General features: G+C 41.3%; 1 protein-coding gene and 1 long non-coding RNA gene across 3 annotated transcripts in view; one reads left to right on the plus strand and one right to left on the minus strand.

Annotated features, from left to right (window-relative positions):
* Positions 1-1869: 1869 nt before the first annotated feature.
* On the minus strand, positions 1870-20263 carry LOC311100144. Its single transcript, XR_014609799.1, has 3 exons — positions 20182-20263; positions 2476-2547; positions 1870-2262 (listed from the first exon to the last, which is right to left on the minus strand). It is a non-coding gene; the product is annotated as an uncharacterized lncRNA (long non-coding RNA).
* The window catches only part of LOC311100137 (signal peptide peptidase-like 3), a 39212-nt gene continuing 33843 nt past the window's right edge, over positions 19781-25149 (plus strand). For both annotated transcript variants that reach the window (XM_084140912.1, XM_084140913.1), the window contains exon 1: positions 19781-20274. In XM_084140912.1, coding sequence (XP_083997038.1) covers positions 20249-20274 — 26 coding nt within the window. In that variant the 5' untranslated portion in view covers positions 19781-20248. The remainder of the gene's footprint in view (positions 20275-25149) is intronic.

Below are 25149 nucleotides of genomic sequence, written 5' to 3' on the forward strand. Positions count from 1 at the left end.
GCATAGTCACTTTACCCCTACCTACATGTACAAATTACCTCGACTAACCTGTACTCCCGCACATTGACTCGGTACCGGTACCCCCTGTATATAGCCTCGTTACTGTTATTTTATTGTGTTACTTTTTATTATTTTTTATTTTAGTTTATTTGGTAAATATTTTTCTTTAACTGCATTGTTGGTTAAGGGCTTGTAAGTAAGCATTCCACGGTAAGTTCTACACCTGTTGTATTCGGCGCATGTGACAAACAAAGTTTGATTTGATGTGGCGTTTCACTGAAGAATGATGTGGTAGCCATGCTGGTTAAGTGTGCCTTGAATTCTAAATAAATCACAGACAGTGTCACCAGAAAAGCACCTCCACACCATCACACCTCCTCCTCCATGCTTCACGGTGGGAACCACACATGCAGAGATCATCCGTTCACCTACTCTGCGTCTCACAAAGACATGGCGGTTGGAACCAAAAATCTGAAATTTGGACTCATCAGACCAAAGGACAGATTTCCACTAATATAATGTTCATTGTTCATGTTTCTTGGCCTAAGCAAGTCTCTTCTTCTTATTGGTGTCCTTTGGTAGTAGTTTCTTTGCAGCAATTCAACCATGAAGGCCTGATTCACGCAGTCTCCTCTGAACAGTTGATGTTGAGATGTGTCGGTTACTTGAACTCTGTGAAGCATTTATTTGGGCTGCAATCTGAGGCTGGTAACTCTAATGAACTTATCCTCTGCAGCAGAGGTAACTCTGGGTCTTCCATTCCTGTGGCGGTCCTCATGAGAGCCAGTTTCATCATAGCGCTTGATGGTTTTTGCGACTGCACTTGAAGAAACTTTCAAAGTTCTTGAAATCTTCATTATTGACTGACCATGTCTTCAAGTAATGATGGACTGTCGTTTCTCTTTGCTTATTTGCGCTGTTCTTGACATAATATGGACTTGGTCTTTTACCAAATAGGGCTATCTTCTGTATACCACCCCTACCTTCTCACAACACAACTGATTGGCTCAAACGCATTAAGGAAAGAAATTCCACAAATAACTTTTAACAAGGCACACCTGTTAATTGAAATGCATTCCAGGTGACTACCTCATGAAGCTGGTTGAGAGAATGCCAAAAGTGTGCAAAGCTGTCATCAAGGCAAAGGGTGGCTACTTTGAAGAATCTCAAATATAAAATATATTTTGATTTGTTTAAGTATTTTTTGGTTACTACATGATTCAATATGTGTTATTTCATAGTTTTGATGTCTTCACTATTATTCAACAATGTAGAAAATAGTAAAAATGTCCAAACTTTTGACTGGTACTGTATGTATTACAATTATACACTTCAACAGTGTTTACCAATCCTGGTCCTGGGACATCAATGGTTACACATTGTAACTATGCAATAGATTAGAAACATGATTTAACTAGTTAAAGACGGATCTGTAATTCATATATACAGAAACAGAATTTTAAAAAACAGTACACTACACTTCCTATGCATCATGTAAATACTATAAAACCGGTTCATCTCAATATCTAATTTCCTTCATCTGCATTGATCTGAGGACACAGGATAGGTGTAGTATTTCATCAAAAGAGAGACTTAATTTCAACCAGTAGAGAATGTGAAACGCTTTATTGAAAGAAGTTCATTATCCAAGTGTTATATATACATAATACATGGATTCTAAATATTATAATTGTAATATTATATTATAAATACAAGTTCAATCTGTACTTCAACGCACATCTGGTGTGCATTATAAAAACAGAGGAAGAAAGAGGAGGTGGGGAGAGAGGTGTGAGAAAGAGGAGGTGGGGAGAGAGGTGTGAGAAAGAGGAGGTGGGGAGAGAGGTGTGAGAAAGAGGAGGTGGGGAGAGAGGTGTGAGAAAGAGGAGGTGGGGAGAGAGGTGTGAGAAAGAGTGTAAAAGACAGAAAGGAAGAAAGAGGAGGTGGGGAGAGAGGTGTGAGAAAGAGGAGGTGGGGAGAGAGGTGTGAGAAAGAGGAGGTGGGGAGAGAGGTGTGAGAGTGTAAAAGACAGAAAGGGAAAGAGATAAGAACAGAGGAGCAGGGAAGACAGTATATGATTAATGAATTACAGTGCTACTAAACGTCATATTCTCTCAGGTCATCACAATTACATAATAGTTTCTCTAGCGGTGTCTCCTAACCAGACTTGGGCTCCCAGTTGGCCTGAAGGTTATCTTAAGAGCGGGTGAGGTGGCGATGATAGGACTGGTGGTTGGCATCCTCTCTCACATCAAAACACACCTGCAGACGAGAGACAGATGGAGAGAGAGAGATAGAATAAAAAAAACTAGGCTTAATCATGCAAACACTGTCAGTCATCATAATCATCAGGAGGTGAAATGCAAAACTGACCTTGGATCATTAACTCTGGGACTACTACATCTCTATCTGTATTTCAATGTAAAGCATCTCTTTAATAATACTTCCTGTTGACCTGACCAAGTGACCTCTCACCTCTGATCATGTTGTTCCCTCTATGTAGCCAGTTCAGATGCAGGAGGGGTTCACCGACACAGCTGATATAACCTAGAGGATTTAGGGAGAAGGGGGGAGAGGGATGAAGTGAAGGAGAGACTTATTGAGAAAATAAGGTAGTTAAAGAGACAGTGTTCAACAGGAAAATGTGTGTGGCCTCACCTGGTGTCCACACTAAGTGGCTGCAGAGTACTTTATACCAGTGGCGGCTCCTGAAAAAATTCTCAGGGGGGGCAATTTTTCTGATGATTTAGGTGACCTACACACATTTTAAAAAAGATATGTCCAGCAACAACATGAAGACAGGGGCAGCATATAAGTCAATACCAGAAGCATTTATTGACTGATCTCAAAAGTGTTGGCTTACCAGGGTTGGTGGAGCCCTCAGTTTCATCTTTGCCTCGCAAAGCTAACTCAAACACTCCGCAAAACTTCACACACTGGATTAGCCGGCTGAGGATGTGGCGGTTCTTGCTAATGTCGTAGTAAATATATTTGTTATAGTGAATATGGAATATGATATGTTGAGTAAAATGTTGTGCTAAGATCTATTTAGGTCAGGAGCTGGTTATAAGTTCTGTTCCTATCCAATAACAATGGACAAAAGGGTCCTATCTTGTCAGTTTCAGTTCTCCAGTAAACTTGTGATTATCAACACTAACCTCATCGTTGTGGCGGCGGACAGCTAGCCTGTATCCCTCATCCAGTTGAGTGGGAATGTTCACTCTCCCCAAAGCAGACAATCTCAAACAGCTATCCATGTGGGTCTTTGACAGCTCATGTTTCTTAATCTTTCCTGAAAGATGGTGCATGTCCGTTACACACCAGTCGCTGTCCAAGCGGTGCTGTCTGCCGTGCCGCCTTCAGGGTGAAAGAGTAAGCAGGGGGTAGCAGAAGACTGCATTAGCTACATCGCAGCCTGCTAGCCAGGTTTTTCGTTCGTACCAATTTTTGGAAAATCCTCGGGTGTAGGACTTTCCCCCTTTAGTAGAAACCTGTTGAATTATTAAATTTGGTCTGGGAGGTCCTAATTGTTTCGTTGCCAATTTATCTTCATTTGTTCGCCGACAAAAAGGAACTTCTTTCAAAGACACAATCGAGTTGCACTGAAGCCTAGCCATTTTGACAGTAATAGTGAATTGATTGACGCTGCTACCCGCTCTTTTCTTAGTTACGTTCATGGTTATGTTACGTATAACGAAAGCGCGTAAATGCAAGCCCTCAGAAACCCATAGAGATTGTATTGAAAGCTCTGATATTTGAAAAAAATAGATTTTACATGGGAGTCTATGACAGACTTCTGGGCGATTTTCAACCTGACTGAAATCGCCCCAAAAGGGGGGGGGGCCATTTGAAGCACGACTTTAGCCTGATTGGACATTTAGTGGCACTGTGGCAGATCAGACGTCTAGATTACAACACTGATAACTACTGTTGCCGTGATATAATTGATTAGAAAAAAAATCCCTTCCTTTTCCCGTTTGGCAGTGCGTCGCCCATATCGCCCTATTGAACACACCGCCCCTGCTTTATACTGAAAAACATGCACAGACACACGAGGACAAACAATATAGCGTAGTTGTATAACTATTCTCCATGGTTGGTCCTCTTGCCTATTCTTTGAAGGTGGAAGGAGCCACAGCTATACACCTGAGCCTGCTTACAACACAATCCATCAATCAGATTGACACATGAGTGTGTAGGTGTGGGTTTTAGGGTGTGTAATTGTTCTAAATTTTTTCAAGATGGGTGACTTAAAATAGCCTGTTTTGTTTTTGTACAGACATCACCCTTACCTAAACAGAACCCTCACCTGAGAAGTAGAAATCAAAGGGGAGAGAAACTGGGAATTGACTAACTGCAGTTGACATAGCTAAATAAATGGAAGAATACTCTTATTGCAATGTGGATGGCTCTTAAAAGAACCTTTGGTTGTGCATAGTGTAGTCTATGGTGTTGCCAGGGAACAGCACCCTCTTCGAAGAAGTAGGAGGTAAAGATCTCCCGCACACGGATTGCCTCTCTTGCTGCGTTGTTGGACCCCATCCTTAAAACATCCTGCAGAGGAGCAGACTTCTCCTCTGGCACACGGTGGCGAGCTGCAGATCCCCTCCTGGTCCTCGTGTCCATTCTCATGAAGCTATGCAGGACACAGGTAGCCTTCACACACCTGAATTCCCTCAGGAGGCAGTCCCAGATGGCCCTTGTCACCCAACATTGTAACTATAGGCAATTGTTTTGAAGGAATCTCCAATTGCAAGGTATCTGTAGGAATATGGAAGATAATGTCATTATTAGACTTTTACCAGGTCATTCTGGATTACTAAAGTATAATATCTCATAACAAATCATGATAACATTGGATAGATGCATGTGCACACACATGTGCATGTGTAGCGTGTGACAACAGCAGGATCATATCAAGGATAGCATCACAAATGAATACCACTTGAAGATTGATGATGAGTTCATCATTTGAACCAGCTGTGTAGTGCTAAGGCAAAAACAAAAATGTGCCCCCCTTTGAGTCCCCAGGACCAGGACTGAGAACCACTGCTCTTCATTGGAACCTCTTCATCTGCAGACAGGCTTTCACAGTTATCTGTATCTGAGGACGGAAAACATCAGAAGAAACAAACTTCATTATACTCAAATTATACAGCACTGAACATTGTTACTATTGTTACTATTATCTCGGTCCTCTCTTCTAGGGACTAGAACTACACAAAAGTACCTGCCCTATCCAGAATAGCCTACTCTCTCACTTTGACAGTTGGGCTTCTATCCTTTCACCCTCCTCCATGGCTGTTAGCTAGCTACCTACAAATGCATTTGGAATTTGTTTTTTACAATGATAAATACACTACCGGTCAAAAGTTTTAGAACACCTACTCATTCAAGGGTTTTTCTTTATTTTTACTATTTTCTACATTGTAGAATAATAGTGAAGACATCAAAACTATGAAATTACACATATGGAATCATGTAGTAACCAAAAAAGTGTTAAACAAATCAAAACATATTATATATTTGAGATTCTTCAAATAGACACCCTTTGCCTTGATGATCGCTCTGCATTCTTTCAACCAGCTTCACCTGGAATGCTTGTCCAACAGTCTTGAAGGAGTTCCCACATATGCTGAGCACTTGTTGGCTGCTTTTCCTTCACTCTGCGGTCCGACTCATCCCAAACCATGTAAATTTGGTTGAGGTCGGGGGATTTGGAGGCCAGGTCACTCAATCACTCTCCTTCTTGGTAAAATAGCCCTTACACAGCCTGGAGGTGTGTTGGGTCATTGTCCTGTTGAAAAACAAATGGATAGTCCCACTAAGCCCAAACCAGATGGGATGGCGTATCGCTGCAGAATGCTGTGGTAGCCATGCTGGTTAAGTGTGCCTTGAATTCTAAATAAATCACAGACAGTGTCACCAGAAAAGCACCCCCACACCATAACACCTCCTCCTCCATGCTTTACGGTGGGAAATACACATGCGGAGATCATCCGTTCACCCACACCGTGTCTCACAAAGACACGGCGGTTGGAACCAAAAATCTTCAATTTGGACTCCAGACCAAAGGACACATTTCCACTGGTCTAATGCCCATTGCTTGTGTTTCTTGGCCCAATCAGGTCTCTTCTTCTTAATGGTGTCCTTTAGTAGTGGTTTCTTTGCAGCAATTCGACCATGAAGGCCTGATTCACACAGTCCCCTCTGAACAGTTGATGTTGAGATGTGTCTGTTACTTGAGCTCTGTGAAGCATTTATTTGGGCTGCAATTTCTGAGGCTGGTAACTCTAATGAACTTATCCTCTGCAGCAGAGGTAACTCTGGGTCTTCCATTCCTGTGGCAGTCCTCATGAGAGCCAGTTTCATCATAGCGCTTGATGGTTTTTGCGACTGCACTTGAAGAAACTTTCAAAGTTCTTGAAATCTTCATTATTGACTGACCATGTCTTCAAGTAATGATGGACTGTCGTTTCTCTTTGCTTATTTGCGCTGTTCTTGACATAATATGGACTTGGTCTTTTACCAAATAGGGCTATCTTCTGTATACCACCCCTACCTTCTCACAACACAACTGATTGGCTCAAACGCATTAAGAAGGAAAGAAATTCCACAAATTAACTTTTAAGAAGGCACACCTGTTAATTGAAATGCATTCCAGGTGACTACCTCATGAAGCTGGTTGAGAGAATGCCAAGAGTGTGCAAAGCTGTCATCAAGGCAAAGGGTGTCTATTTGAAGAATCTCAAATATAAAATGAATATTTTGATTTGTTTAACACTTTTTTGGTTACTACATGATTCCATATGTGTTATTTCATAGTTTGGATGTCTTCACTATTATTCTACAATGTAGAAAATAGTAAAAATAAAGAAAAACCCTTGAATGAGTAGATGTTCCAAAACTTTTGACTGGTAGTGTACATAAAGACAGCTAGCTAATATGAAGTTAGGTAGCTGGTGATATTTAATTCACTGGTCCTCTGTAGCTCAGCTGGTAGAGCACGGCGCTTGTAACGCCAAGGTAGTGGGTTCGATCCCCGGTACCACCCATACACAAAAAATTTATGCACGCATGACTGTAAGTCGCTTTGGATAAAAGCGTCTGCTAAATGGCATATTATTATTATACTTATCTAGCTAGTGATACCGTATGTAAAGTTGGCCTGCCCTGTAGCTAGTTAGCTAATAATACATTGTTTGTCTTTTTACATTTTAGAAATGTATTTACTTACTTGAATAGGTTCTCCAAGCCATGTGGACGATTGGAAACAGGGCAGCAAAGTTTGTCACCAGAGCGGTTTAGAGCATATTACTATTTACCTGTGAATAAATTCATTTAACGGTTCAAGAATTGTGATACCAAGTGTGTTACAGAAAAACTACAGGGCTACTCCACTAAAAGCTCCTGCAGAGCTGTTGTTCAACAGAAAACTCAAAACTAGGTTGCCAGTACTCCTAGAAACAGAGAAGGATGACATGGTAATTCTTAACAAACGGAGAGAAAAGAGTGAACAGAAAAGGTACTATGCCAAAGGGTCCAAGGTGCTCAGTGCGCTTAGTCCAAATGATAGAGTAAAAATGCATGATGGTAAAACATGGAACATTGAGGCTCATGTGGTGAAAACAGTGGCAACCAGGTCAAATAAACTAAAATGTTATTTGTCACATACACGTGTTTAGCAGATGTTATTGCGGGTGTAGCGAAATGCTTGTGCTTCTAGCTCCAACAGTGCAGTAATATCTATCAAGTAATATAATGGTCTGCTGTAGCTCAATTGGTAGAGCATGGCGCTTGTAACGCCAGGGTAGTGGGTTCGATCCCCGGGACCACCCATACGTTAACAAAATGTATGCACACATGACTGTAAGTCGCTTTGGATAAAAGCGTCTGCTAAATGGCATATTATTTATCTAACAATTTCACAACATATACCCAATACACACAAATCTAAGTAAGGAATGGAATTAAGAATATATACATATATGGACGAACAATGACAGAGCGGCATGGACTAAGATACAGTAGAATATTATAGAATACAGTATATACACATATGAGATGAGTAATGCAAGATATGTAAACATTATTAAAGTGACTAGTGTTCAATTTCTTAAAGTGGCCAGTGATTTCTAGTCTATGTCTATAGGCAGCAGCCTCTAATGTGCTAGTGATGGCTATTTAACAGTCTGATGGCCTTGAGATATAAGCTGTTTTTCAGTCTCTCGGTCCCAGCTTTGATGCACCTGTACTGACCTCACCTTCTGGATGATAGTGGGGTGAACAGGCAGTGGCTCAGGTGGTTGATGTCCTTGATGATCTATTTGGCTTTCCTGTGACATCGGGTGCTTTAGGTGTCCTGGAGGGCAGGAAGTTTGCCCCCGGTAATGCGTTGGGCAGACCGCACCACCCTCTGGAGAGCCCTGCAGTTGTGGGCGGTGCAGTTGCCTTACCAGGCGGTGATACAGCCCGACAGGATGCTCTCAATTGTGCATCTGTAAAGGTTTGTGAGGGTTTTAGGTGCCAAGCCACATTTCTTCAGCCTCCTGAGGTTGAAGAGGCTTTGTTGCACCTTCTTCACCACACTGTCTGTGTGCGTGGACCATTTCAGTTTGTCAGTGATGTGTACACCAAGGAACTTGAAGATTTCCACCTTCTCCACTGCGGTCCTGTCGATGTGGATAGGGGGGTGGACCCTCTGCTGTTTCCTGAAGTCCACGATCATCTCCTTTGTTTTGTTGACGTTGAGTGAGAGGTTATTTTCCTGGCACCACACTCCCAGAGCCCTCACCTCCTCCCTGTAGGCTGTCTCGTCATTGTTGGTAATCAAGCCTACTACTGTTGTGTCGTCTACAAACTTGATAATTGAGTTGGAGGCGTGCTTGGTCACGTAGTCATGGGTGAACAGGGAGTACAGGAGTGGGCTGAGCACGCACCCTTGTGGGGCCCCAGTGTTGAGGATCAGCGAAGTGGAGGTGTTGTTTCCTACCTTCACCGCCTGGGGGGCGGCCCGTCAGGAAGTCCAGGACCCAGTTACACAGGGTCAATGAACAGCATTCTTACATAGGTATTCCTCTTGTCCAGATGGGATAGGGCAGTGTGCAGTGTGATGGCGATTGCATCGTCTGTGGATCCATTGTGGTGGTAAGTAAATTGAAGTGGGTCTAGGGTGACAGGTAAGGTAGAGGTGATATGATCCTTGACTTGTCTCTCAAAGCACTTCATGATGACAGAAGTGAGTGCTACGGGGCAATAGTCATTTAGTTCAGTTACCTTTGCTTTCTTGGGTACAGGAACAATGGTGGCCATCTTGAAGCATGTGGGGACAGCAGACTGAGATAGGGAGAGATTGAATATGTCCGTAAACACACCAGCCAGCTGTTCTGCGCATGCTCTGAGCACGCGGCTAGGGATGTCGTCTGGACCGGCAGCCTTGCGAGGGATAATACGCTTAAATGTCTTACTCATGTCGGCCACAGAGAAGGAGAGCCCACAATCCTTGGTAGTGGGCCGCGTTGTTGGCACTGTGTTTCATGATTAACGACTCATGGTGTAATTGTAGTAACCTAAAGGAACTCAAGTCGTTTTGTTCACCCGACCTAGAATACCTCACAATCAAATGCCAACCGTATTATCTCCCAAGAGAATTTAATGACACCTGATGGAGTTAAATAGAGAAGAAATAGGATACATTTGTTACATGTACCTGAGCATTAGCTAACAGACAGGCAAGAGAGTGACATTAGAAGTCAGACAACATCAAGCCCAGACACTCCTGTGTCAGACTCACCAGGGCAGCCTGTTGAAATGAGACGGTCAGGTAGAGAAGTAAAAGCATTTCTGATGCTGATTGAGGAAGTGTAAATGTGTTATTGAAATGCAGTGTTCACTATGCAAAGAATTGTAAGCAGGATTAATAGAGAATTGTTTTTGTTTTTTCTTATACGGGAAAAGGCATATATTGATAAGGGGGATGTGGCATAGTGTTGGAAAGCGGGAGATTCCAGCTCAACGCACTATACTGGTACGGCTTCGGTTAACTTGAATAAAGAAGAACTTATGTTTTAAAGAACAATTGTTTTCATTAGTATTTCTTAGACAAGAAAATACAACAGCACCTTTCTTTGCATTCTTAATGACTTTCCTAGCCAACGCTCTCTTTCTCTGAAAGACTATCATGCTATCAAATGTCAAATTATTCTTCAAAGTTTAAAAGCATTATCACGATCATTGATGGCCTTATTACATGCTTCAGTCCACCAAGGAACTATCTTTCGTCTACCCCCCCCCCCTCTTATTGGAATAGCCAATAAGGCAGCATCCAATATGACAGAATTTACAGATGCAGCACAGTCATTTATGACCCTCATTTTCACACAAAGTGTGTAAAGTCCCCAGTTTGCTTTGTCAAAGCACCAATTTGAAACCAGTTCCCTTTCCTGAAAACATACTGTACGTCACGATCCATGTTGCACATGACTGGGAAATGAGCACAGCCTATTGTGGATTCTATCTTCACATCCCACTCACATAATAGTACCAGCAATGGAGAACGACACCAATGTAAGATCTAAACATCATTTATACAAACTAGTCCCCTCCGCTCCATAAAATCTTCAACCGCTAAACCATTGGCATCTGTGGTATTGCTCGCCCAGAAACTGTTATGCGCATTGAAATCTCCACACCATATCTCCTTATCACCTGAACTGGATTTCGCAACTATGTCTAATTCAGATAGAGAAATGGGTTTACAAGGATTATAGTAGTTAAACAACGTGATATTACTCGATTATCTACAAATCTCCACCGCCACACATTCATGTTCTTCGAAACCATTAATCACTCTATGTGCTACACCTTCTTTGATCAAATGTAGCACACCAACCACCCAAGCCCTCTATTCTATCACTTCTCACAGAGATAAACCCAGGTATAATATAATCCAATTCAGGTTTAAACCATGTTTCTTGTATACACATCACATCCGGTAAAACATCTAAATCATGTATTTTAAAAAAAGTGTCCATTGGCTATCAAACTCCTAGCATTCCATTGTACATCAAGGAACACCATAATAGTAGGCTACTTATTATCCTGGTCATCATTTTAATTTTGATTCAGCATCTGATGTAGGCCTATCATTTCTACCGTAACTTCAGAAATCCCCAGAATGTATTTGGCTGCCTTCACTTATTATTTTATTTGTGCAGTCCTGCTCATGTGGAGCTGTCATATTGATTGCCCTACACATGAAGGCCAAGTCTACATGATGTACTACCATGGTTTTCTTTATAATCGAGCATGTATGCTTGCATGTCACATTAAGTATCAGCTGAGGTTCCACTGGCCTCCTCGGAGAAGCCACTATCTGCCGATATGTTGTATCTGGAGCATTTTGAACAATCGGTTTGTTATTCACTTTCCGAACAGCCTCAGCATACGATACATTGTTTGTAATGTTGTACCTCTGCGCTTCCATGGCTTTCTGTTGTACTTAACATCCTCCATATGCTGCATCTCCATCAGTTACAACCAATGTTCCCTCAAATGTTTTGGGGCACTGAGCAAATTTTAGGTCTTGTGAGCGGACACTTGAACAGTGTGAGAATTTTGTGCAACTTCCAGTGCGCGTTTACAGTGAACACTGAGGCTGTACCTACCCTTACAGTTTTAGACAGTAGCCAATAGGCTATTGTGGCTATTTGAGCATAATGTAGGCCTACCAACAAAACCAATGGAGCTAATCCCATAACGTTTTCGGAAATAGCTTTTGATTTCTATTATATAGCCTACAGTAGCCTATATATGGTGTTCAATGCAGGCCTACATTGCATGAGACTTTTAAAAACGTTTTCACATTATGAAGGGCTTGACATTAATTCATTATTTTTTTACTTGGTCTGTAACACCATGGGGCCAAATATCTGACTGTAAATTGCATTGTATTGTGTTGTATGATGCAAGAAACCACTTTACAAAATAATATTAATTATTATTACCATACAGAGAATTAGACAATGTAGCCTACCCCTCTGCCTATTGGCTTATTTGCATATTGACGCCTGTCTCAAAATACAACACTGCCCCTTTAATTAAGACGTAAGCTTTTTACCTGACTGGCTTTTCAAAGACAGCTTGAAATGTAGCCTACACGTTTTGATCTCTTGTAGGAAGCAGTAACTCCCAATTGCTGACCTATACTTATCTATAACTGGGCTAATAAATCGCTAATTAGCAAAGAATATCAACACATGTGCACACGCGCGACTCTGCGCTCTGAACTGATCTGAAAAGCCCATTCACTCGCCAGTGATTGAAAGACCGCTCGTTGGCTACCCCCACCAATAGAATTCTACTCCGTTGCGCTTTGCCTACAACAAAATCACAGACTCAGTTTTGCAAAGTTAGATTTGTTTTGGTTTGTTGCATGAAAAGGGGCTGATATAATTTTGATTCGATCACAGGAAAAAACGTTGATCTATATAGTGCAAACTAATGGGTTGAACTCAGTCAAGTTCAATCTCTTGCGTCTCTGCGCGACATGGCATTTCTCCTGCACAGCAGTCTTCGAGAAAGTGCGCGGCCGCGCACGCACGTAGCTTAGAGGGAACATTGGTTGCAACATTTAACTTTAGCATCAGGCAATCATTTCCCATTCTCGTGATCCCCACCACAATTTGCACATCTTATTTTACCTTTGCACACATTAGCAACATGACCCATCCGTTGGAACTAAAGCACCAAAGTGGAGGCGTCACATACTCTCTAACTGAGTGATCCTAGCTGCACCCTATTCGGCAGGTTCCCTTCAAATTGTAACAGTACAGTTGTAGTGTCCACTCGACTGTCACTTGTTTTGCTTTTCATCCTTTCAGCTTCAATAACTTTTCCTCCTTTCCGGGAAGTCTTAACTTCTTCTATGGTAATTTCAAATGGCATCCCAGCAATTACTCCGCTCAGTTTAGACATAGCACCAGGAATGTGACAGTTCACCTGACCCCCATTTAGTGAGTTAAATTTCAAAACGTTCTCCTACTGAATTTTACTATTTGCAATGATCAGAACCTTCCCATAACCCAGCGGTTTGGCATCCTTAATCACCCCAATCTCTTTCTTAATTGCTTTTGTCAAATGCAACGGATGGAAGTACTTACTTGCCGGTTCTGCGAACACTACCATAACTTTATAACCTACTCCAACCTCTTTGTCTAGAGTGGTCCTTTACAGGTCTACTCTCAATACTACTCAATGTTTCCCCAGCAGTATTCATCCCTCCATCACCCTCATTGCGATTTATCTTACTCCTGTTCCTCCTATTTACGATCGACAGGGCTATGTTCAAGAACAAAAGGATGACTAAGAAAAAGAAATACAGAACCTTTCAATAGGTTGTAATATGGCTTTTTTTCTGGCTTCCCCAGTGATTTTACCCACACACCGCTACTGAAAACCAGTGATAGCATAGCGGTTCTTGAACATAGCCCTGTCTTTCATTTTTGTTCATTGATTTCACCTGTGTTAGTTACTCACCTGGTCTCATCAGCTCCTTATTTAGTTCAGTTCATTCTGTTTGTACCTTGTGAGGTATTGTTCGTTTTGACTCTACTAAGCCTTTTCCTAGCTTGTTTGTGAGAACCAGTTATAGCCTTCAGTCCTAGTTTTTGATTATCCTGCCTGTTTGCCTACCTGTGTTTGACCATTGCCTGCCTGTGACCATGATTCCTGCCCTCTGCGAAGGCTAAATAAACACCTGCTGCGCTCTGTGCGTGAATCTACACCTTTTTTCTCCCTGAGCAGGGGCGGTGTGTTCAATAGGGCGATATGGGCGACGCACTGCCAAACGGGAAAAGGAAGGGATTTTTTTTCTAATCAATTATATCACGGCAACAGTAGTTATCAGTGTTGTAATCTAGACGTCTGATCTGCCACAGTGCCACTAAATGTCCAATCAGGCTGAAGTCGTGCTTCAAATGCCCCCCCCCCCCTTTTGGGGCGATTTCAGTCAGGTTGAAAATCGCCCAGAAGTCTGTCATAGACTCCCATGTAAAATCTATTTTTTTCAAATATCAGAGCTTTCAATACAATCTCTATGGGTTTCTGAGGGCTTGCACTTACGCGCTTTCGTCATACGTAACATATAACCATGAACGTAACTAAGAAAAGAGCGGGTAGCAGCGTCAATCAATTCACTACTTCTATCAAAATGGCTAGGCTTCAGTGCAACTCGATTGTGTCTTTGAAAGAAGTTCCTTTTTGTCGGCGAACAAATGAAGATAAATTGGCAACGAAACAATTAGGACCTCCCAGACCAAATTTAATAATTCAACAGGTTTCTACTAAAGGGGGGAAGTCCTACACCCGAGGATTTTCCAAAAATTGGTATGAACGAAAAACCTGGCTAGCAGGCTGCGATGTAGCTAATGCAGTCTTCTGCTACCCCCTGCTTACTCTTTCACCCTGAAGGCGGCACGGCAGACAGCACCGCTTGGACAGCGACTGGTGTGTAACGGACATGCACCATCTTTCAGGAAAGATTAAGAAACATGAGCTGTCAAAGACCCACATGGATAGCTGTTTGAGATTGTCTGCTTTGGGGAGAGTGAACATTCCCACTCAACTGGATGAGGGATACAGGCTAGCTGTCCGCCGCCACAACGATGAGGTTAGTGTTGATAATCACAAGTTTACTGGAGAACTGAAACTGACAAGATAGGACCCTTTTGTCCATTGTTATTGGATAGGAACAGAACTTATAACCAGCTCCTGACCTAAATAGATCTTAGCACAACATTTTACTCAACATATCATATTCCATATTCACTATAACAAATATATTTACTACGACATTAGCAAGAACCGCCACATCCTCAGCCGGCTAATCCAGTGTGTGAAGTTTTGCGGAGTGTTTGAGTTAGCTTTGCGAGGCAAAGATGAAACTGAGGGCTCCACCAACCCTGGTAAGCCAACACTTTTGAGATCAGTCAATAAATGCTTCTGGTATTGACTTATATGCTGCCCCTGTCTTCATGTTGTTGCTGGACATATCTTTTTTAAAATGTGTGTAGGTCACCTAAATCATCAGAAAAATTGCCCCCCCTGAGAATTTTTTCAGGAGCCGCCACTGTCCCTGAGTATTCATTACACCTATGTGTTGTGATAATTGCCTTGTTTGCTCTATAACCTGTTAGTTCATATGCCTTCCAACCAAGATATATAGGCCTAAAGGCCGAGACAATAAGAAGACACAGTGGCAGAATAAATTCAGCCACACCTTTGTTTCATCTGTTCGGTAAAGTCCACAAAGCATATTGCATGTAACAAACAGTTACATGACCTACAGCATGCTCAAGCAAGTTAATGTTTCCGACATTTTTGGACCACTAAAAAACTATTGATTTAGAACCACGAGAGTTACCGCAAGTCGCAAAGAAAACAGGAGCTGCCTCCACTATTCCAGCACGATTTCAACTTCAACATCATCAAATCACCTATGCTTAGTCAAATACAGTGGCAACTAAAAGATACCAAAAATATTTTAGTCCAATCAACGTAAGCTAAATATGATGTGGCTGTCCATGGTTCTGTAAGTTAAAAAAACATGTTGACTCACCCCACTTGTAGAGAAATGGCAATGCCATCGTCCTCTCTTTCATGTTGACGAAATGGTCTATCACTATTTTTTGTTATCCTCGGCTACCTGGCTAAAATGCTTGCTTGCTAGCCTAGCTTCCTTTAATGGGCAACGTTAGCTAGTTAACATTAGCCTTCTACATCTAGCTACATATTGAACTTCCATCTCTCAGGCCAGGGGCACAATGTATGAATTAATGGTTGGATCAGAATCGCCATTATAATCATTGGCCAGTACGGAGAATTAAGTAAAACCACAAGTCCAAATCCCTATCTTCATCCATGGCTAATTTAGGAAAGGGCCAATTTTAGCTAGCTAGATAGCCACTGGAGGACAACAACACAACCACAACCAGATGCAACAATTCAAGTTGTTTTTGTCAATGACATATGCTCTCGGTGAGATTTGATAGGAGTGATGCCAAATCCAAACTGGCTTCCCTTTACACTTTTTTTTGTTGCGCCAGGACCATTCACAATTGAGCTCACTCAGTTTAGCTCAAGGCTGAATGGCTATTATTTTATACTTTTTTTATCAAGGGAGGCCAAATGCTTGCTGGCTTCTCTTGCATTCAATGCTATGGCGGCAACAATGTCATAGGCCTACTCTTTTGGACCAGACAGCACACGATAGATGGCATACACATATAGAGACAGAGGCTCTGTTTCGCTTGCTCCGATGCTTTCTCTGGTGAGATACATTCAACCTCTTGTGAATTGAAGAAAAATTATGAACCACAGAGTGACGAAATATACATTATTTTATGTATTATTTTTTGGGGGTCCATTTTTGGGGCTAGCCTGGCTTCCCTTGGCATCCATGAAAACAAGCCACTGCTGGTTTTATCATCATTATCAATATACATTGCCCTAACGCTACCATCTGAACTAGCCGCCATGCCAACCCCAGTCGTAGTACAGTTGTGCCAAATCCGACAAATACCAAAGATACAGCTTTGTTACCCATCGTCTTCCATAATCCTCATCAAATGTTCCGCGCGTGTTTGCAAGCTACTGTTATGGTTGTCTCTCTTTGAAAATGATTTATTGTTGATATGAAAGATAAGGTTCTTAACTGACTAAAATGTAAATGTAAATGTTAACTTCTTATGCTTCCAAAACCGTAGGCTATCGCAAGCGATGCATGTTATGCCTTGATCACACCAATGCATTTGGTACTCCATAAGTACATTCATTTCCAATGGAACGCTGCATAAGTTTGCAGCATTGCGTTGCAGAGGCAGTTGTAGTGCGTTCTGTGTGGTGCATATGTTGGATGTATCAAACTGACGCTTTGAACACACCGACTGTGTTATTGCGCAAAATGGTACGCAGCATCATCTGAACATGTGTGCAACAAAAGTTCAACATTCGCGTTCTGCTACCATTTCTGTCAAGCCGTCTATACACTGACGCTTCAAACACACCGACTGTGCATTTGCGTTTTAGCACACCAGAAGTACATTCATTTCCAATGGAACGCTGCGTTTGCCTTGCAGCATTGCGTTGCAGAGGCAGTTGCAGTGCGTTCTGTGTGGTGCATACGTTGGATTTATCGAACATATGCGTCAAACTGTAGGCGTAACGGGTTGACAGAAATGTGTACATGACACTGCAACAAAATTTCCCCATGGGGCCAATAAAGTAAGTAAGTAAGTAAGTAAGTAGAAGGTGAATGTTGAACTTTTGTTGCACACATATCTAGATGATGCTGCATACTATTTTGCGCAATGACACAGTCGGCGTGTTCAAAGCGTCAGTTTGATACATCCAACATATGCACCACACAGAACACACTACAACTGCCTCTGCAACGCAATGCTGCAAACTTATTCAGCGTTCCATTGGAAATGAATGTACTTATGGAGTACCAAATGCATTTTGGTACACCAGAAGTACATTCATTTCCAATGACTGACTCTCGTCCAATGACTGACTTCTCCAATGATTGACTCTCTTATGTGTAATGTAATGGAACTGAGAGTCATGATTAAGGGCTGCCTACCGCAGTTCAATAGTTAGTTCAAGGCTAAATTTTCTCTTCAATAATCTGAACATCTATTGATGATTAATCATCATAGAAAATACTTATTTATTAAGGATTAGCTAAAGCATAATATGCTTATCACATCATTGGTAGGGTCGCGCTCTCTACGGTCTCACTTTCACTCAATTGACTACATTGGAATGGTGCACTTACTTTGAAGAGAAAGATGACTGTCTCATTTACATTTACATTTTAGTCATTTAGCAGACGCTCTTATCCAGAGCGACTTACAGTTAGTAAATATTTTTTTTTTTTGGATATATATATATATATTTTATACTGGGCCCCCGTGGGAATCAAACCCACAACCCTGGCGTTGCAAACGCCATGCTCTATCAACTGAGCTACATCCCTGCCGGCCATTCCCTCCCCTACCCTGGACGACGCTGGGCCAATTGTGCGCCGCCCATGAGTCTCCCGGTCGCGGCCGGCTGCGACAGAGCCTGGATTCGAACCAGGATCTCTAGTGGCACAGTTAGCACTGCGATGCAGTGCCTTAGACCACTGCGCCACTCAGGAGTTGGAGGTACCACCACTGAAAAAAAATCTCAATACTAGGTATATAGTTGTGTGCATTCATTAAAATTGTATTTGTTAATGCAATTGACTAACGAAGAGTAAAATGTCACATCAAATGGTTCAAGCGTTATTGAGGCGCATTCCATCACGTGGTATCTCTGCTGCTGCAACAGTGACCACGTTTACATGCGCACAGTACTCCAGATAGTCGTTTATATCCCGATTAAGAATGTATTCAGGATAAACTGTTTACGTGCAGCTTTGATATCCCCTTCACGAGTATCCCTGAATCCGTGAATAACAAAATATTCCTAATTGAAGTTCATATGGGTCAATGGAATAGTAGCCTAACTGAACTATGGACAATGGATGTAGTCCTATAACCTCTCACATGTAGCCAATATAATATGAACTCCTGCAGAATTATGCATTTCTTGTAGTAAAATGATACAACAAATGTTAATTTTGACTCGGGAACAGGAGTGGAGAAATATGATTTATTTCTTTCAGCATCTCTTGAAAAAATGCAAAGGCTTGTGTAATGTGTCATATTTGACTCTGTTATGCAAGCAGACAGCATTTCAACCACAGAAAATATGCGCCCAAGATGAACTGAAGTCTTATCAGAAACGTGTTTTATCGTTTTCTTAGCTTTAATTTCCTAAAACTGGTCAAACTGATGACATTGGAAATTTTGCACAGGACACATCTTTCCACTGTTTTGAAGTTATTGCGTTTTCTCCCTGTCCCTTAACGAAACAGACAACTTTACTGGCGTATCAGCAAAATACATTATTTTTGAATTATTATGGTGGATCGAACTGCGCAGGTAGCCTACTTTTTTGAAGTGATTTATCAGATGAAAACACCATGACACAACACCATAGACTGCACAACACCCATGATATCAATCAATCAATCAGTCAAATGTATTTATAAAGCCCTTTTTACATCAGCAGATGTCACAAAGTGCTATACAGAAAGCTATGCACAACTGAGCCTGCGCAGACCTCGAAAAACAACAGTAAACGGGATAAGATTTTTATATGCCACAGTATCCCGTCTAACATCAGCATATCCCAGGCATGCTATCCTGGTTTCACATAACCGCGATACAAGCTTTTTTCGGGTTATTGTAAATGGGATATGATGTTTATATGTGTCAACTCAAAAACAGAATAGCCTACTTGAGTATCCCGAATAATAACGGGATATTGGTGTGCATGTAAACGTGGTCACTGCCAACTAACTAGTGGGTTTTGACTAGATTAGATGGGATGCAGCTGTCAGAAGTGACTTTTCGTAGCAGAAGGTTTAGAATAGCAGGAAATTAGCTTTAAAAACGCAACATTTTCTCAGCCTCATTGCAAAATGTGTAGAATAGCATGAGATTAGGTATGCTGCACATTTTTCTCTTTGTCCCATGGCAAAATGTGTAGAATTAGCTGTTTCTATTGGACAAATTCAGGTAGGTCCCTCCCAGTTTCGTTCCGTTTAAGAAACGTTTCGCAACAGAATTGGCGGAATGAATACAACCACAGTTCAAGTGTTTCCATTGCACACAAATTACTCGTAAAACCTCTCTAGCAAGGGCGATATTGCGCGTACCCGTGACTCTCTTGCCATAGAAAACAAAGCTGTCCGCGCGGCATCCATTACAGCCGAGTGTGCAGACTTCGGGAATATATGAATATAGACGCTAGAAAACACTCCTAAATATGGATTTACAGCGAGTATAGGATTAGTTGATACTCGGGCCTGTAAGGGCAGTGAGACTGCAGGACACTCGCGAAACTGACGAAATATACAGTTTTTCTCGGGGCGCTTTGTCTTGGCCACCTAGCAAACCATCATTGGCATTCGATTGGAAGCTGTTCGCTAGATGGGGGCTGGGGTACATCGCCATGTTGTTATCAAATAGTAACTGTTAAAAAATACATCTTGAAGTAAAGGCGGAAATTTTGTCCACCAGGTCCTACCTTTTGGCCACAGGGAACCGAATCTCTACAGTCGCGGAACCCACCACTGACTGTTGTCGTCGGTGACATGGCGGAGCAAGGCTACTCTTCTTGGTGAGTGCGCATAGGCATAGCGCGAGCTGGCTAACCAGCCTGACTTGATTGCTGTATGTACTTTTTTTAAAACATAGATATAGTTAACAACCTACTTCGTTCCTAAATAAAACTACTTTGCTTAGCTAGAATTAGATGGCCCTGTTTTCAAATTGTGTTCGTGAGCTAGCTAACTACGGTCCAAGTACAGTAGCGTCAACAGGGCTAGCTCGCTATCTGTCAGTTAGCTAACGGTACATAACTTAGCCTTTCGTCTGTTGGCATTTCATTGGTCATACGGAAATGGTTATTCAAGGTAGACGAATGTGTAAGGTTGTATATAATTAACGTTAGTTCGCCAACTCCTACCCAAATAATATTATTTAGTTAGCTATCTAGCGTGTAAGCCCCTCGTCAAATTCATATTTATGTATTTAAAAAAAAAGATATCGTTAGCCAGTTGCACACAAAGGGAGCCTATGAGCGTAACTAGTTAGCATACCTAGCCAGTTTACACTTGCTAGGCAGACTACGTTAGCAGAAAAGCTCACCGGCTTTATTCATAAAATGTCATATTTTTCAGACAACTGTTATTGTCATTGTGATCTATTTATGACACGCCCGGTGTTTTATCAAGTAAGAGAGAAATAACTATGTTATTGAGTCATCAATCTTTATTTTGTTAGTAATGACGTGCGTAGCTGGCTTGCTAGCTAGCTAGCTAGCTAGCTAGCTAGCTAGCTAGCTAGCTAGTCAACACACCTATATAGTTTAGCTAGCTACCTAGCTAGCTTGTTAGGTTATCTTGATTGTCCATCATAATAACCTGCTTCCTAAGAGTAACGTTAGCTAGCTGGCTAAATAAGGCCTTTGTAAATCAGGGTTTATCTTCCCACATTGTCAGCTATAACTAACTGCTAGCAATCCCTACTTATATGTGCCAGAATAATAGTTTTCAAATTTTGTACATTAGCTAGTTAAGTCATTGTTTTTTATGTATGATAACATGTGGTGCCAGTCAGACCAATATTAGGTAGACAGATAAATAACATGTCCATCCATGTCATTTATCTATTTTTCGCAATTGGAAATGGGGTCATTTGTCTGTCCACTTTAGCTGTAAATTCGATGTTTTTAATTGAAGGCCTATGCTGCAGATCATGGCATTATTAAAGGCAAATTATGTGCCATCTAAATGGCTAGTATTGTCTTTAAGTATTGATGTGGAGGCAACCATTTATAGCTCAGACACACCAGTATGATTGTCAAACGTTTGCCTTTGTTGGCAGCCGATCTCTTTTGTGTTCACACAGCAAAGACCTTGAAGTCGTCAGCAACTCAGCCTTGTTAAAATACTCCAAACCAGAAGGCGGCAGTAGCATTGTTTTGGCAATGCATGTTCGTGTATGTTGCTTAGGTTTGGTGTAGATTCCAACGTTAACTAGCTAGCTGCGCTAATGTTGCTATTTTGAAGAAAGCCCTTGTTAATACTAGCTGGATGGCCACAGCTAGATAACTACCTAGCAAGATGACAAAGAAACAATTTAATTCACTCTCCATTATCGCATACTGTCAGTGCCAGCCCATAGCCAAATGTTTAGCTAGCTATGTAACGTTAGCATATTCGCTACCTAGCACAACAGTGCAGTGTCCATAGCTAGCTAGCTAAGTCGGCAGCTAACACAGGCAGCTGTTTCATGGAAACTAATCCATTGTGATTTAATTATAATGTCTATAATAGCTACAGTGTTTAGCTATCTTGGGGGAAGTATTTAGTGTTGTGTGCATTGCGTCTGTGCACTTAGCTAGCTGCCATCTCATAGCCTACATTGCATATGAAGTATGACTGGCTCATGACATTTAATAATATAATAATATGCCATTTCGCAGCGACTTACACCGTGGATGTACGGAGAAAATGCCCTCTGTTGGCTCCGCCACATGGGGGTTTGTGCTCTCTGATTGGCTCAAAGTCAAGTTGTTGGCCACTGACAAACATTGCGATTCTACAAGTAGAAATGGCAGGTTCGTCGTAAACAGGTCGGCACGCAGCAGGTACTGCTTTTGTTTTAGCAAGAGAAGGAACGGCCACCCACTATGATAAGTACCTATCGGCAGTGAGATTATCTATGTGTTTAATGCTTTAGATTACGCCATTAAGACCAGGTGTATTTTGAATAAGAATGCCCCTCTTGGTCACCAATGTTTGGGAAAATAGCGCAATCACTAGAAGTCTATGGGTATCTGCTGGCATGTTATTAGATATCCATGGACTAATGCCAGTTAGCATATGCTCGCAAAACTACCTCTAACTTTCTTCATACTGGACACAGAAACATAAAAATTATATCCACAAATTCATCTGACTATTGGGAAGTAGATAAAGGACCTCATTGCCAAAATCCCAAAGTATCCCTGTAAACACTGGACCATGTCTTTTATACTGTTTTTCACACTGTATTCATGTACTGTGTTCTTTACATAGCTCATTCTAATATATCTACTACTGGACATTGCATTTTGTTACGCTGTTTATTTATACACTGGATTAGGTCACATATGCCTTCAGAAAGTATTCACACCCCTTGACATTTTCCACATTTAGTTGTTACAGCCTGCATTTAAAATGGATTAAATGTATTTTATTTGTCACTGGCCTACACACAATACCCCATAATGTCAAATCGGAATTATATTTTTATAAATGTTTACAAATTAATAAAAGCTGAAATGTCTTGAGTCAATAAGTATTCAACCCCTTTATGGCAAGCTTAAATATGTTCAGGAGTAAAAATTTGCTTAACTCACATAATATGTTTTTTGAAAGACTACCTCATCTCTGTACCCCACACATACAATTATCTGTAAGGTCCCTCAGTCGAGTAGTGAATTACAAACACAGATTCCACCACAAAGACCAGGGAGGTTTTCCAATACCTATTGGTAGATGGGTAATAAAATAAATAGCAGACATTGAATATCCTTTTGAGCATGGTGAAGTTATTAATTACACTTTGGATGGTGTATCAATACACCCAGACACTACAAAGATACAGGCTTCGTTCCTAACTCAGTTGCCAGAGAGGAAGGACACCACTCAGGGATTTCACATTGAGGCCAATGGTGACTTTAAAACAGTTAGCATTTAATGGCAGTGATAGGAGATAACTGAGGATGGATCAACAACATTGTAGTTACTCCACAATATTAACCTAAATGACAGAGTGAAAAGAAGGAAGCCTGTGCAGGGATATTTTTTTATTTCTTAAACATTCATCCTGTTTGCAACAAGGCACTAAAAGTAATACTCCAAAAAATGTGTCAAAGCAATTCACTTTTTGTCCTGAATACAAAGTATTATATTTGGGGCAAATCCAATACAACACATTACTGAGTATCACTCTCCATATTTTCAAGCATAGTAGTTCAAACGGACACACAAGCACTCAAACACATACAGTTGGCCTTGCTGTTTTGATTTTTGTTGTCGTTGATGTCTAGTTTTTTTTTCATTGTTTTGTTTCTTTTGTTCCCTTTTTTTCTCTTTTGTTCTTTTTGTTGGTTGTTGGCGGGAAGGTTGGGTTGGTGAGATTTTTCGGGGTGGGGGGGGGGTCTCGGATGGTTGGTGGCCTTGTGGTTGGGAGCTTGGGCCGGTGGCCGAGAGGTCGCTGGTTTGGGTGCCCGATTTGACTTGGTGGGAGATCTGTTGATGTGCCCTTGGGCGGGGCGCTTGACCCTGGTTGCTCCTGTGGGTTGCTCTGGATGGGAGTGTCTGCTAAAGCATAGGATTGGCTGCATCATGTTATGGGTATGCTTGTAATCGTTAAGGAATGTGGAGATTTTCATGATAAAAAAAGAAACGTAATGGAGCTAAGTACAGGCAAAATCCTAAAGGAAAACCTGGTTTAGTCTGCTTTCCACCAGACACTGGGAGATGAGGTGGGCGGCAGGTAGCTTAGTGGGTAAGAGCGTTGTGTCAGTAACCGAAAGGTTGCTGGTTCTAATCCCCGAGCCGACTAGGTGAAAAATCTGTCGATGTGCCCTTAAGCAAGGCACTTAACCCTAATTGCTCCTGTAAGTCACTCTGGATAAGAGCGTCTGCTAAATGACTAAAATGTAAATGTAAATGAATAGACCTTTCAGCAGGACAATAACCTAAAACACAAGGCCAAATCTACACTGGAGTTACTTACCAAGAATACAGTGAATGTTCCTGAGTGGCCCGATTTTACAGTTTTGACTTAAATCTACTTGAAAATCTATGTCAAGACTTGAAAATAGTTGTCTACCAATGATCAACAACCAATTTGACAGAGCTTGAAGAATCTTGAAAAGAATGTGCAAATGTTGAACAATCCTGGTGTAGAACCCTCTTAGAGACTTACCCAGAAAGACTCACAACTGTAATTGCTGCCAAAGGTGACTCTCACATGTATTGACTCAGAGTTGAATACTTATCTAATCAATATGTTAAGTGTTTTATTGTTCATAAATTCTAACAATTGTAAAAAAGATTCTACTTTGACATTGGAGTGTTTTGTGTAGATCAAATCCATTTGAATCCCACTTTGTAACACTACAAAATGTTGAGAAAGTAGAGGGGTGTGATTACGTTCTGAAGGCACTGTATTTGTCATGATACGTTTTTTTATAATAAAAACGTATCACTTAATTCAATCGCAACTGTTTTGAGTAGACTGAATAAAAGTCTTTTTAAATTGCGGAGGACTTTCTGGGGATTACTGTTGCCTAGGCTTGGGTGGTAGACTGTATACCAGGGTATTTGGAAAAAGCCACAGGATGGTTTTTCAATACTGTCAACTAGTTTTTAGAAGTTTTTCAATAAATTTGAATATTTGTAGCTACTTTTTAAGTCAATACCTGCAGTCAACTTGT

Source organism: Coregonus lavaretus, assembly GCF_964263955.1.
Source record: "Coregonus lavaretus genome assembly, chromosome: 24".
NCBI lineage: Eukaryota > Metazoa > Chordata > Actinopteri > Salmoniformes > Salmonidae > Coregonus > Coregonus lavaretus.